The sequence below is a fragment of the Leptonotus elevatus genome, chromosome 21, assembly GCF_054856555.1.
Source record: "Leptonotus elevatus isolate MCC_2025b chromosome 21, RoL_Lele_1.0, whole genome shotgun sequence".
Taxonomy (NCBI): domain Eukaryota; kingdom Metazoa; phylum Chordata; class Actinopteri; order Syngnathiformes; family Syngnathidae; genus Leptonotus; species Leptonotus elevatus.
The window spans coordinates 11,422,604-11,438,204 of record NC_141259.1 but is presented as its reverse complement, the minus strand read 5'-3'; the positions used below and the strand labels follow the sequence as shown (position 1 = coordinate 11,438,204).

The 15,601-nt window shown below is 41.4% G+C and overlaps 2 protein-coding genes across 3 annotated transcripts in view; one reads left to right on the top strand and one right to left on the bottom strand.

The window, feature by feature from the left end:
• The window catches only part of lmbr1 (limb development membrane protein 1), a 32,050-nt gene that overhangs the window by 10,730 nt on the left and 5,719 nt on the right, over positions 1–15,601 (bottom strand). For both annotated transcript variants that reach the window (XM_086065874.1, XM_086065873.1), the window contains exons 6-12: positions 7,880–8,006; positions 7,461–7,529; positions 7,315–7,379; positions 6,943–7,015; positions 3,153–3,242; positions 1,156–1,232; positions 979–1,056 (exon numbers count right to left, since the gene is read on the bottom strand). In XM_086065874.1, the coding sequence (XP_085922000.1) occupies positions 979–1,056; positions 1,156–1,232; positions 3,153–3,242; positions 6,943–7,015; positions 7,315–7,379; positions 7,461–7,529; positions 7,880–8,006 (579 nt within the window). The remainder of the gene's footprint in view (positions 1–978; positions 1,057–1,155; positions 1,233–3,152; positions 3,243–6,942; positions 7,016–7,314; positions 7,380–7,460; positions 7,530–7,879; positions 8,007–15,601) is intronic.
• rnf32 (ring finger protein 32) overlaps positions 1–15,601 on the top strand; it is a 35,274-nt gene that overhangs the window by 17,266 nt on the left and 2,407 nt on the right. The window lies entirely within an intron of this gene.

Here is a 15,601-nt window from a genome sequence, read left to right as displayed (position 1 = left end):
GGGCAAAAGTTTTAGGACATGTCTTTTCACTGATGGCTGTAAGATACATAAAAAAAATAAAATTAAAAAAAACTTTCATTTTGATTCCATGTCATTCAAAAGGCAATTAACACAGCTGACAAAACGTTTGCAAACAGTATTTTAACCAATTTGATGTTCACATCAGAAGAGGTGGACAAAAATGAGTTTTACATGGCAGGTAGTCTATATAGGACTTTTTATTAATGACCTCAATTCAGTATAAAATGAGTGGCCTGGCATCAATCCAGCTATAAATCATTTAGCAACTCAACAATAGTATTTTAGAGTATTTTCCTCTGTCACTTTTCCACGAGACAGCGTAAAATGAATTGATGGAGAAATACGATACATAATGTTGCCCGAGCCGAGACAAGAATGCAACCACACACACACACACACACCTCTGTCAGTGTAGATGAGACGAGATAAGCTGAGTTTAACACACATTGCATGTTAGGCGGAGATGAAAATCTCCCGAGCGAGGAAGAGCGGCTCTTTCAGCCGTCGCGGACTTGAGACGTGCCGCCGCGTGCGCTGATTTTTCTTTTTTGCAAGTGCTGCGACGTGACTTTCAATGAGCTTCCGAAACAAAAAAAGTTGGGGCCCCGATTAACATCTGCCTGGGCCTTTTCTTCCAACCGTGCACCTGAGCATATCCGGAATTTGATTTATGTCTCGGAGCATGGCAGGTCAGATAGGGCTTTCCATTTTAGGTGTGTGGGGGGTAAAAACATGTCACTTAGACCAGCGGTCGCCACGGACCGCTTGTCTTGGTCACTTGATACGGTGGTAGAAAAAAGTCAATCGTTAGCAAAAATTTGTGGAAAAAAACCGAATTTCTTTGGTAAGGGCAGACTAACTTTACTGGCAGGGTGATAACGTTCAATCTCTGCCAAAAATATACATATTTTTTAAAATGGTTAGAAATCACTGCCTCATTTAAAGTTGAAGGATTACCGTGGAGCCCTTGGGCATGGCAGTCTCATCCACGAGAAGGTAGAGGATGTTCAGCGCCACGAGAAGAACTGAGATTGTCTATAGACAGAGACAAGAGTCAATATTTAGACATTTTTGCGATTTTTTTTTTCCAATGACCCCAGTGAACAGCTTGCGGCTTAACGATCGGTCACTCACCGTTCCTGCGAGTAGGATCAGCATCACTATGGGATACAGCAAGTTCTTTTCCCAACCAGACGCTTGCTTTCTTCTCTCTGGAAAAAAAGGGCAAAGCTGTTGGTTCTATTACACAAGGTCTGGCACCTGATAGGTACTTTCTACTTCCTGTTTTTGTTCAATTCCATTGGCTTGATCGACTCTAGTCAGGCATTTTTTTTGTGAACTATGGTCTTGGTTTTGACTCCCATCTAGTGTGAAAGAAGGCGCTGAGACTGATGCGTTAAAGTTTTGTACTGGCTGCTAGCTAGCTGCCGACTGGCAAGCTCTTTGCTACTTGCAATGACCTAAATTCTAGTTGTTGGGCTATAATGTGATTTAGGGCTGGGCGATGTGGCCATAAAAATAAAAATCTCATTTCCCCCTCACCAATCCTTCCAAACGATTACGACTTTATTTGATTTTAATCTAATAAACCCAACAAACATTTGGTCGCTATTGTAAACATGTCTTGTAAACCACCCATCCAGCATTCTGCCACTTGTGGAAAATTACAACTCACAATAACATTTGGATGAAACAGAACATAAGAACTGCTTTAAATAATCCAGAAGACAAAACTTGATTTCACAATTTAGCAATTTTTCAACAATTAAATTTTTTAAATAACGATTAATTCACTTTATTGCCCAGCCCTAATATGATTTATAATACTTATTATTGCCACAGTAGAACTGTTTAAAATATTTTGACTTGGGTAGAAAAATAAGAAACAAAATACGAGCAATAGTGGAAAACTACAAACAATAATAAACAAAATGAACACGTGCTGAAGAACATCAAGCACAAAATGAACTTTGATTTAGGATCCACAGGTGAAACTCGTGTTGCATAACAAACTATCCTGAAAACCAATAATTACTGGATTCCACCCAGTTACTCACCGGTGGATAATTAATTAATTGGTGAAACCTCAAGCTTCGCACACATCAACACATCTCATCACAGGTGTGTATACCAAACACATCGTCCTCTCTCATCACAGCCACCCCCCATGGCTATTTTCTTGAGGGGGGAAAAAAGGGAGAAAAAAACCCACCCTCTACCTCTTTAATTAGTGGCGTTCATCATCACTTAATTGTCACTCATAAATCTTGCATGAAAAGATATCAACTAAAGATTGAGGCCGTACGGGGATGTATATTTTGTGTGGGCAGGTTTTAGATTTGACATCTTTATGCAGCTTACTGTCATCAGTCACATGATGCGTAGCCGACGACCTCGACCATATTGACTCCGCCGCGCTCAATTTCCAACCTCGTCAGTCCTTATTCTCAAAGTGCAGCCGCTCCTGCGCCCCGCCGACAAGTTTGCCAGCTGCACTTTATAAGCACCATCCTTCTAAATTAATGACATCACTAAAAGGCTCGCTACAATATAAAGTTTGCTTCTTGTCCAATATCCCTAAGTGCCTGTAGACTCCACGCCCCCCCCCCCCCACCCCACCCCACCACCCACCACTGGCAGCCTGCTCCCCAAAAGCCTCATTTATAATATCCTAAAATGGATGGAAAATGATCAGGCAGGTCTGGACCACGTCCAAATGAAGAAATAAAAGCAGACAGGGAGAGTCTGTCAGCAATATGTTAAAAAAAAAAAAAAATCATGGAGTGTACAGTACAGCGAACCCCCATTTATCGCTTGGATATGTTAAGCAACTATAGATGAAAAATGCAATATAGAGAGACAAAATGAAAATACAGTGGTGCCTTGAGACACTTGAAATTAATGCCTCATAAAAAAAACAACACCATCGTACATTTTTAGTTATGTAGTGTCAGATTTGTGCCTTTTACGATTAATGAAAAGCACATAGGCGACTGGCTCTCCTTTCCCACATGTGAGGGCATTACAGTAACTACACTGTAAAAATCCACGATAGCTATAAACAGCCGATTTGGGGGAACACTGTTTTAAAGACAAAATCAGCACGGTCACATGATGTCTCAAATACGTACCCAGTTTATTCCTCATGTTTCTGATGCTGTCCAGTTCTTTAGTGAGCTGGTGGGTGAATCCTGCTCGGGTATACGCACACGTGGATGACCCTGACCAAGACAAAAGCAGGTTTTAGTAGTGCTGCCTTTTAACTTGGTACCGTCCAACAGTTGTACGATTTGTAGTCGCACCAAATGCGACGGCACCAAAACCTTGTCTAAAAGGAAAGTAGTAATTATCACCGAGCAAGTATATTGAAGTGATAGATCTCAACATGTGTACATTTGATGCAAATAGTACAATTCTATTTCCATGTTCCAGGGATAAATTGAGAGTCACATTAGAAAGCAATGCGCTGACTGAAATGCTAGAAACGGTGCATAAGACTTTAAAAAGCCACCAAAGTAATTGTCACAGCCCGTTCAAAGAGAACATATTTTCCCTGGAGATGAACCAAATAGTCACAAATCTTCTCATCCCCAAGAAAAGTAATGTATTATTTGTGCGCATGACACATCCAAACGTGGCTCCGAATGTCACCCGTGGCAGATAAATGGTTCATCTGATAGATATTATGTCCTTAATAGCGAATAAATCAGGGAAACAAAGGACGCTGTCATCACTGGAGTGAAGCAGTAATGGAGCCTTGGCAAGATCTCAACTGCAGTAAGTGACGTCACTACCGACTGAAGTTAAATATATCCTGCCTTCGCCTTCTGCTGGCAGCATCAAGTAAGAGACTGAGTTACAGCGAGGCAGAGATGCTGAGCGAGGCTTCTGGCAGCCAGCGGCGGCCGGCGTAATGCGACGTACCCTCGCTAACCTTGTGCCACGTTCGGGAGAATGACGTAACCCAGGGGGGGGAAAAACAATATGCAAACGAGCACGCCGAGACAATCGGAGGCAAGATCGTCGTGCCGCAGAGCATCTGGACAGAACGCCGTTGTCTGCACGTCACACTTTTTCAAGGGCACTGTGGCAACAACACTCGCACTCCATTTACGCAAAATTTTCCTTTTCAATATTCTTCTAAGCAAACCTGTTGAAACGGAGATCTTTTAGTTTGAAAGTGCAATGTGTGGTTTAAGTAACACAATTCAGATGTATTTGCTCTCAAGTGGCACATTAAGGACTGTGGCATTAATGGAGAAAGGAATTGGGCATCTCCAGCTCAGAAGCAAGTCTCTTCCACATGTGGATAAAAATCCCACATGTCTCAGATACGTACCAAAGACTTTAGTGTACAGTAAATACACTGATTGGCTATACCTCGTCAATGCAAATTTGGCATGAACTAAATACACCCATTGCTGACGTATACTAACCTGCGCTCCAAAAACCACAAACGCAGTTTAAATTTATATATTTATATATATATATATATTTATTTATTTATTTATTTATTTTCCAGAAAAAGTTATAATGCAATGATAAATTCATATATTTTAGCCAAAAAGAAAAGTCCAAATTTCATTAGAATAAAGTCATATTTTTTCCTAGAAAAAGTCATTGTGTTAACAAGAACAGATATATATATTTTTGTTTTTGTTTTTTGGGGGGGGTAAAGAAATTGTAATCTTCTGAGATTAAGACATATTCTTCCAAGATAGTCATAAAATTATAGAAACTTTATTCTTCTATTACACCTTTATTCTGTATTTTTTTTTTTTATATAAAATCACATATTTGCCTTTTGGTCTTGAAAAAAGGGGACGTGAACCTGTAATAATCCACATTTCGTTAAAAAATGCATGCAGGGATGTCAGATTCATGTGATGATACGTCACAATTATATCAGTGTTTTTCATTCAGCCTAAATTGAGATGGAGAGGAGTGATTGGTTTATTTTGTTTTATTGACAAGCTGTAGGTATGCAGTTTTTAAAAATAGTATGACATAATATATTGCAAATGATTTTGCGGACCCCAATTTTTTTCCCCTGTTCAAATATAGCACCCTTTAAAAAAAAATTAAATTAAATTTAAAAAAAGGTGGATGTATTTTATTTACAGTTGAAAATGCTGCAAAATTCTATCACTATTTTTAAAGACACGTCATTTTAATGTTAGAAAAGCTATATTTTTTAATATGTTCAACTCCTTAGCATATGTTAACCTGTTGGCCTACTGAATTAGTTTTAGCATCATTCCTGAAGTTAACACAAGGTAAAGTGAGCTCCTCTCTTCCTTCTTTCCTATTTTTCCGTACGTGGGCTTCAGTGAGAAAAATCCAGGATGTCCGCATTTAAAAGCGGGACTGAGACAATATATGATGCCCTGAGTGTCGTTCAAAGTAACGACAGCTAAGTCGCGTTCTTCAGAAATCCCCCACACAGGCAAGCGTTCACACGGCTCAGACGTGTACATCAATAAACAAATCCTTCACCTGATGCGGCTCAACAGTGCGTATCTGTCAACACAAACTGGAGGCAACAAGACCTTTGGAGTGTGTCACGTGAACTTTCCCTGAACTGAGTTTCTAAGCTGCCGTGTGAGCATGCACACAATATATATACAGTATATGAACACATTCATGTCCCAGTTGAAAAACAAGGCAAAAATGGACCGACGAGAGACGTTGACCACGGTTTTCTTTTCTGCCCTCGCTGAGACTTTGAATAGATCAAACGTCTCACCGGCCGCGATAAGCCAGAGATTGCAATTATTCCGTCGTTCAGTTCAAAGCGTGGCAGCGCGGAATGAGCCGTAAGGAAGCACAACGCTCAGGTGGCGCTGCATGGAGGTGGCCGGCGTAGTATTTTAAAAACAGGCGCTATCACGGGGGTTGATCTCTCATACCACCCTGGTGTGAAAAGACTCTTCATTCGCTCGCATCTGTACACTTGGTTATGCGCTTGACTTAATATTAAAGTAGGTTTTGGACGGTGGCCAAAACTTCCTGTCTCTTGAGAACGTTCAGTGTTCCGCAAGGAATTTGCAAACAGAAGAGGACAAGAAAAGGAAATGCAGGCGAAGAGGGCGGAAGAAAGAACACCTTCCCAAACTTCCTCGAGACTTTCGCTTTGTAGCAAAGTCAATGAGGGCACAGCGGGAGCTCCGCCTGATGTCCTTTTTATATCTCCGTGGAAAGTTAATCAGTGACTGCACAAGTGAGCCAAAACTTCTTGTCAAAGATTAATTTCCACCCCATTAGCTGGACGATATCAATCCAGGCCTTGCAGTAAATGAGGCCATCGTTTTACCAGCATTGAGAGCTCCTTGGTGAATCTTTCAAATCAAACCAATGTAGTGGATCCTCCTCGGTTTACGATGAAGCTCCGTTCCTGTCAGCAATGTTCACCTTTTAACATCATAACACCAAGAGGACCGTTTGTAAATAAACTAACACTCAGAGGTGGCAAATATAGGTCCACGAAGTAAAAATCCTGCCACAGGTTTGGCTTTAGCCGTGGGATCTTGTTTATCTCCTGGTTGAGTAGAAGCACGGTTTTTACTTTCTGGATCTGGATTTACCATTTATGATAACACTTAAAAAAAATTGACTTCCCATTTCTTTTCAGGCATTGTTTTTTGAGACTTTTCATATGTAGAGTATAAAATACATAGACCATATTTTTTGGTCCGACAATTATAACGACGAAGAAAGCAATTCAAGAGGGCGTTTGCGCCGCATGCTCGCCACAGAGGATGATTCGCTCTCAAACCGAGAGAGACAGCAGCACGTCTATGTCAAGTGCGTGTCACCGCGCCTTTCCCTGCTAATTGATTCAAGCGCTCCATCACACCCAATAGGGCCGTCCGACCCCTTCCCCTCCCGTATAATGTGCCAACACGTCTCGGACAGACATACCGTTTAATCTCCTCTGAAGGGCTTCCTCTTGCAAATGGATGCAGTAAATCTGCTCATCCAGGTCCTCCAGGATCTGAAGAGCGAGGAAGAGGAGATGAAAATGGGTTATAATTAGGCCCGAAGTGGGACTGGAGAGATGGCAGATGGGAGGATGAGTTGGTGACGTATTTGTAGTCCGTGGCTGGATTTTGTAACGGGGAGCGAGAAGGATGCATTTTTTCACACTCTCGTAGACTCTTAAATCGGAAGTTCTAGTTTAGTTTCAAAATTGGATGGAAAAAAAAAACCACATTCTGGTGTAGTTATGGTTTTATTGCATTTTTGATGGCCGGGTATCATGTGACTTTTTTTTTAGTACTGCAGTGACCTTACCGTTGGCTTCACAAGTAACTGGCCCATGACGGTGAACATCCTTGACAATCCCACGGGAGTGCACACTTGGAGGCAGAAAAATAGAACCTATTACAATGATATGTAAAATGTAGCCTACATAAATGATATCTAGTGAAAAGGCTTACTGAGTAAAAGTAGTCCTCCCATCAGGGATATACAGGAGTACAGGTAGGGTAAGTAGAATTCCCAAAGGTCTACAAAGAGAAATCCTTCGTTAGTAAATTAATACATTTGGGAAGAAAATCTCATTAAATTAAACAAGGAAAAACTAGTCAACATAAATCATATCCGTAAAATGATCACATTAAATTAAAAATATGAACATTTTTGTAATAAAACTGTTAACCTCATCCTTATCCATTATTGCTAATAATAAGTGAAACTTAAAAAATATGCATGAAAATATCAAAAATTTAATTAATACATTAAAATAGACATAAGATAAGAAGAAATCCTTTAATAGTAAAATGAGTTTCTAGTTTCATAAGTTTGTGACGAGTTAATAAATCGAATTTGCAGTTTGGGGCTGCAACTTTCCTCGTACCGTAGAGTGACTCCATACTGGCTGCGTCGTTGTCAATGAGCGCCGACGCCACCCACACAATGCCCAGGATGAGAAGGCCCAGCAAGAAGAGCATCACAAAGGTCTCCAAAATGCGTGCCTTAATACCCTAAAGTGCAGGGAAAAAAACAAGACTATTTTCAATGTCTCGCCACGGGTCATAAACCCTTAAATCCGATCAGGTTTTATTTTTTTTAACCAGGTTCCATTTCCCTCAATGTCCCGTTTCCTCTCGTCACGCCACACTCACAACACACAAACGTGACATAAACGCTCCCGCTGATGCTCGCGTAAAACGTCTCTTTTATACACACACATTGCGCTCTATTAAGCGGCTCTAACGGGGCACTGGCAGAGGTGAAATTAAAAAAGAAGGGGTTGAGGGGCGGGGGGTGCTTGGTTAGCTACTGTCTGCGATCAAGAGCAGGCCTCCCATCTGGGCCCGATTAGGAGCTCCTCTAGCACCGTTGTATCCTGGGCGGCGCAGACGGCAGGCTTTCGGGGTAATTTGGGTTTTCCGGGTCACCAACTGCTGAGTGGTTAATTAAGTGCCTCCCTCTACCTGTTCACACAGTTTGCATTACCCCCACTGCTGGAGAGCCACGCTGTCTAGCGCGGCAAGATAGATAGGCGCTGGTGCAGACATGTCAGCTCGGCGGGCCAGGCGCATGGTAACAAGAGGGGGGGGGCGGGGGTCTCCGCCTAAATTGGCTGCACATGAGCAATTTGTTACCGGCTAAGAGGAAAGGCGGTGTGGTCGCTGGTCAGCGTTTGCCAACAGGTATGCGAAGGGGGTCTCCCTTTGAAAGCGGCCCTCGCTAATCGTCGGCTAACCTTTTAAGGGTGCAAACGGTCTGAATTGTGCAAATTAAAACATTTTTGGGTTGTTTTTACCAGTAACCACACTCAGTATTGGCATAATAAGCATTTAAAAAAATCTTGGCTCAACAGTATAGACCTCCACCAAGGCCAAACTGAAATTGATAGCCTTCTACTTGTTGCTGTTTTTGAATCGATTAACTGAATAAATCCAGTAAGTTGATTAGTTTCCCACACAAACTAAATTCAAGAAAAATGCCCCAGAAGTGCGCGTATAGATTCTCTGTAACTGTTACTCGAAGCCAACAATTGGCTAAGTGTGGATTAAGCCTGGGTTAAGAGGTCATGCCTGGAGAGTCGAGCGCGGGGATGACATTCGGAAGAGGCGAATGTGTGACTAGAGTGACGCTACAATGCACACAACACTGTATATTCCTTGAAAACTGGTTGTACTACCAGATATTTTAAATGGCATTTTTATACTCTATATTTGTGTTTTATTGTATCCATTAATATTTTCCTATAGAAAATGTGTTTTACAAATAAATGGGAAAAAGATTCAGAATTTTTTTTTGTCATTTTAAGGTAAAATGCAATATCAGGAGATACATTATCTGCAGGATAGAAAGCTACCGACATTCGCACAGAACTATCTAACCCTTGAAACATATGCAACGTGCTAGGATTTCTTAAAATGCATGAATTAAACAGGATTCTAATCTGGACCATCTGAAATGAAAATCTTTACCATGAGTGAGTGAGTTTAGAATTCTCCAGACAAGGAACACAGGCAGGTTGATTAGTGCCCCACTGTGGCCAAGCTGGACACTGCAGCCTCCACCTGACAATATTTTATTGCTCTAACAATTAATATGGTCAATCCACTAAATGCGGATCCGACCCCTGAGATATCCTCGTACTCGTGAATGCAATGAGAGTTGACAATTTGGGCAATTGACCGGCTCACAGTGTGGACCGCATTGTGAATTCAAAGGGAGGCTGTGGAGAAAAAGACCGGAGAGGAGTCAGCGTCTGAGCGCATCTCTCTCCCAGGAGAGGAGGCAGGGGAGGTGAGGGATGAATAGAGAGAGAGAGCGAGAGAGAGAGAGAGAGAGAGAGAGAGAGACGAATGCTTTCAGGGGCCGCAACCGCGCTCTTAAGGAGGCGCGTGCAGGCCCGGGCGTCCGCTCAAGCGCACTGGTCCACCTTAACAGAGCGGCCCATGCCATCCTGAAGGTGTATTCCCTTTAGATAGGCTCTCTCAATCATTTATAAACCTCCCAACATTAGCCATTCAGATCATTTAGGGCAAAGGCAATGCTTGTCACCTCCCTCGCTATCATCTCAGCTCGTCGTTTATTCTCATCACAGAGCTTTGTTCATCCCTGGGAAGGCGAGCAAGCTTTTATTTTAAACAACGGTTTATAAATAGGCAGGTCCCACGAAGACGTCGCCGATCAAAAGAAGAACTGTCAACTGGCAGAAGGCAGGAAAAAAAATAAGACTGGCTGAAAAGTTTCTATTCTTGACGTTCTAATTGTGTAGCTTTGACTAAATATAGCCGCTCTGAAATATTCAGCATCCCCCGATCCTCGCCGTGACATCGAGCAAGAGGGCTGCTCGGCTTGCGGGCGAACCGAAACGACTTCCAAGAAACGCGTGTAGGGACCAAAGGGCACAAAGTAGCCACAGCACAAACACAAAAAGCTGAGAATTCACAGCATTCAAAGAACAGACACATTACAGGATGCTTTCAACTAGCATCCTTGAGTTCATCTTAATCATTGGACAGGTGTGAACCCAGCAAACGGACCAAATCAACCAATCCGCTATCTTGTGTGAGAAGTTATCTTGGCATGGTTCTGAGCGTGATTTGTGTGTGATCCATCTAGGTCAAATATCAAAGAGGTTGTGCAAAACGATTATTCTACCGATTAAATCGGACAAAAATGTATTTAGCATTATCAAACGGCAAAATGCGCACCAGTGTTGGTGTCAGAATCAGAATAGCTAATAGTCATTGTACCACAGGGTGCAACGAAATGGAACAGACACAACCTGTCTGAGAACTTTGAATAGAAACCAATGATCAATGGCATCAGTGGGGGGGGGGGGGGGGGGGACAGTGTCCCGCGCCGTCGTCAATCGCGTCATTCATATCTGTGATTGTTGAGTGTTGTTAGCCGTTGTGCGCTCAAGTTAGCGGCTGGTTGTTGACTGGCTAACCGTTAGCCAATGAACAGCTCAAACTATTTGCTGAAAAACACCTTAACAGACCCCAATTTATTTATTTTTGTATGTAGTTTCAGTCACGTGCCACTCGCTAATCTGTTTAGCAAACTGTTTCCCTCTTTTTGTCGTGATGGGTTGCTAGCATACTATGTGTAATGCATGTTAGCATTTCATCAATTGTCATTCGACATCTAACCCAACTACAGGGCATGATGTAAAATCATTATAAATCTGCCTTAGCACTTTTTATACTCCAATAGCTATTCTGCTATATGTTAGCATACCAAATACTATCATGTTAGCTTTAGCGTCCGAGATCAGCCACCGGACTGACCGTCTGTTGGCTGTCAGAAGCGTGTGGAACAAGGGCCGAAGAGTGTAAGTGGGGGTGGGGGGTTGGGGGGGAAAGGCCCCTGCCAGATGCCCACGGACCTTATTAGTGCATCGTTGAAGGGCCGAGGGCCGCGCCGCAATGGCCGTGTGGGGAGACGCAAAGCAGAGAGGACCGAGAGAGGGGACACGCCGGCCTGTAAAGCGCAGGAACGGACTTCTAAAGGCCTCTTAATAAGACTCCTCAATAACGACCCGAGGCGCATGGAAAATGATCGGCATCACGTCGTATTGTTCAAACATGAGCGATTGGTCGCTTAAAAACAACTTGTTTACGGTCCACACAAAATGACCGCCGCTTGTTCTGATTCTGTGCTTCTTTTCGTCAAGTAAAAAGCAAAATTGTCCATCAACATCATCCTTGGGATTAATTAATTAATTAAAGCTTCCTTTCAGAATCTGAGCAGACTAATTCTTAGAATGTTAGCACTTTTTCCAGGCTCAGTATAGTAAGAGTAGCTGCCGACTCCAGGGTATGACGTAAAATCCTTAGTGAATTATTTTTTTTAATGGTAGCATATCAACTGTTGGCATATTGGCCTTTATTCATTTTCATTTGAAATCTGACCCAACTACAGGGCATGATTTTAAATTCTTATCTATCTGCCTGAGGGCCTAATATATTCAGGTTGCCATCTTGCTGTACAGTATGCTAGCAAACCAAATGTTAGCATGCTAACATTTGATCAATTTTCACATAAAATCTGACCTGACTAAATGCGTGACTTAAACCCTTTTCAAATCTGCGTTTTAGCTTCACTGTAAGAAAGCTCGCATTTGATCAATTCTCGTTTGAAATAGAACCTTTAAGTTTTAGGTCCAAACGAGAAAAATCCAATTAAAACCAGGCACTCTCTTTAAGGTCCAAAAACAGCTGTGAAAAGGGTGAAAACTAACTCTATACTTGAAGTTTAACTTTCTGACGGTTGAACACCCCCATATGTCAATACTTCTTGTTCTTACTGTACAGGGTGTCCCCGGTTTACAATAAGATTTCCTTCCTATAACCGAATTTATATGGAAGTTTGAAATGTCACGCAATCTAACGCAGTAGTAAAATTATTACCGATGTTGATCTTAGGCTGCATTTAGTTCGTGACGCATTATCGCAAGCCAGAACTGTCATAAACTAGGGGTCCTCCTGTATATTGCTCTGTCCCAATTAATGACATCTTAATAAAAAATAAAAATACAATTTTTTTAAAGCTAGGTTTAGAAAACTGTCAATTGAGGAAAAGGGGAAAAAAGAACCTGAGCAACTTGCTTGTTCTTTTTTAAATTCCCGGCTGGAGCTAATATGTTCCCATGGCAACCAACATTGTAACGGACAGCTTTAGGGAGACATTGTGACCTTAAAGGAAGGTATGTAAACACCACTTTATATTCTCGGCCGGCCCCGGCCCAAAAGAAGGCCTGGGAAAAATGTCTGCATGTGCAGGAGATTTGAAATAAATATCCCGGCCCCCATTGTGGAGGCGCAACAAAGACGAGTATCTTAGTAACACCATGCGGGGTTTGCTCGGTGAGACGTTCTCCTGCTGCCCCCCCATTTCCCTCGCGTGCCCCTCCCTCTACAATAAACACACTCCTCATCATCGGCTTAGGATGAGATTGATGAGGAGTTTCTTTAACAGCCAGATGAAACCTGTTGGCCCTCTGCTGGGTCAGTCAAAGGGTCAGACTGGTTGCAACTCGTTTCAGGATCAAACACATTTCAACAGTGAGGGGAAGACGCGGCCACTTTTCACTGCAAGGCCTTATTTGTAACACGGCACTTTCTCACTGCTGCTTAATAAGACACGAGCAATCCTACAAAGGATCCCCCCCAACATTTTAAATGTCATCGCGTTAAAACGTTAACAGTGGAACCTCGAAAGTCCAGCACATTATTAAGCGTAGGAAAACTCAACATTAACAACAAAGGTGAAATGTGATGGTCACAAAATGCGCTTTTTAACGTTCTTGTCACAGAAGAGTAACATCTGCATTACACCAACGTCTTGTATTATTTATCTTACTTAATCCCATCACAAATCACAAATGACGTGCAGCTGAGGTTAGCACTTTAAAGCTATAACATGAGCATGCGTGCGCGGGCTAGCAACTTGTTTTTAGTAAACATAGCTTCGAGATATCCCACTCGTCGCGTCTGGAAATTAAACGTTTCATTAATTACGTGATACACCAAATAGATTTAGTCAGAACATGTTCGTCATGCCCTCAACTGGCGGTCACGAGGTCGAAAACATCACAAAAGATCAAACAGCAGTGGCGGGCCTAAACGCTATTAGGCACTGACCGACATTTACTGCTTAAATTTGAATATTTGATCCATGATGATGTATATGTATATATCTCTTAATTTTGTATTGTCCTGATTAGCTGCACTGCTTTCATTATTTGTATGTCGATATTTTGTCCAATCAGACTAATGTGTGCTTCCACATTAATCTAAACCAGGGGTGTCAAACTCATATTAGCTCAGGGGCCACATGGAGGAAAATATATTACCAAGTGGGCCTGATCGGCCCGCGGGCCGTATGTTTGACACATCTGATCTAAGCAGATCAGAATCAGTCGTGCTGGCTGACATCACTTTAACAATATTAGCAATGGGACTGGTTTAAAAAAAAAAACTCATCAGATATAAATAAACAAATATAAATGCTATATAAATCACCAATAAAGTTAATCCTCCAAATCTTATTGCAGCCATGAAACTTTAAAATCACTCCCCTCCTGCAATAGTCCACTCTATTTATCAGTGGCTCACTTATGTGTGTGTTTTTTTTTTAAGGGCTAAAAAAACCTGAACCCAAGGTTGACCTCTAAAGGACTGAGCGATGCAGCTCCTGGGCGAGGATTTCAGCACCCGGCCGTAAAAGGGGGAGACATTTTACAGCAGCAAATAAAGCTCGGATCATAACATCAGAAGTCAGGACCCTTAAGTCGCTCCGATTCATCCTCAATTTGGACAATTTGTTACACTATTAATCACTCGGCCGCCATCGCCACCCGACAACGAGCTGAACAGTTAAAGCTAAAAAAGAAAAGAAAAAAAAACTTCCGCATTTTCCATCTTTTTGTCGCGGTGGTGTCTTTTAGTGCGTCGTCAAATGTGAGCGCGGCCACATGAAAAGGCTGGCTCGCGACATTAGCTGCTAAATTCATCACTCGCTTCATTTCCGCACTCAGAAGGAGCTGCCGGTGCACAAGCTTGAAATGCCACATAAAAACCCAACGACATTGCGCTCGCATAGCATCATTGCTGCCTTGAACCGTTAGTTGTTTTGTTCCCAGTGTCGCTTCTTAACAGTAATCGTGGTTGCTGTGCTCTCATAATGGTCATTAATTTGTAATCATAGCATTATTGTGGCCTAATAGCTTTATTTATTATAGTTTCATAGCTTAATCTATTGCGTGATGAATAGCTTTATCATACATATATGTTGTCATATCAATCAAAATGTAATCGTGAGTTTCGATTTTGGCTTCTTACAATCATACAAACGAAAACGATTGAAATGCAGAAAATGCAAATTCCTGCTTTCTGAAAGCCCACTAGATCCAACTGTTTTGTTTGCAGCAAGCGTGTGACATCTGCGCTAAAATTGTTTTGACACCGCAGTGCAGTTTACTGTAAAACTAAACACAACAAAAACAATGACTCACGTGTATGAACAGATTTAAAATTAAATACAAAATGCACTTTGTTTTTAGAAACATCAAGAGTGCTTATGCTAAAGTTAATGTAATATCCCATTAACAGTATTGAGCCAAAACAATAGAGATAGTATTGAGGTCCAGGAGTGATGTTCCTTCAAATAATGAATATTGCTGCAGCAACATATACAGACAGGTAATATAGCAATACTCAAAGGCATATATTCTTCTTATTCCTAATATGTAAAAAAAAAATAGTTGGTAATAGTTCAATCGCGAATTCATTTTCTACTCTAGGGATTTTTTTGTTGTTGTTGCTATTTTTATTTTATTTTTTTATTATGATACTTTGAAACCAATTTATTTTTTGGTTGTTCTTTCAAGTTATATTTAAAATTGAGTTTTTGTAGTTAAATAAGCACTACATTTTAAACCCAATGAATAATCATGTTTATTAATAATCAAAATAATTGTTTTTATATTTTTTCCCATAATTGCCCAGTCCTATGCTGTCCATACAACATTATTTATTACAACCATATGACATCATATATTTAAGTCTCATAGCATTAGTGAGCTAAAGAGATATTAGCAATATGA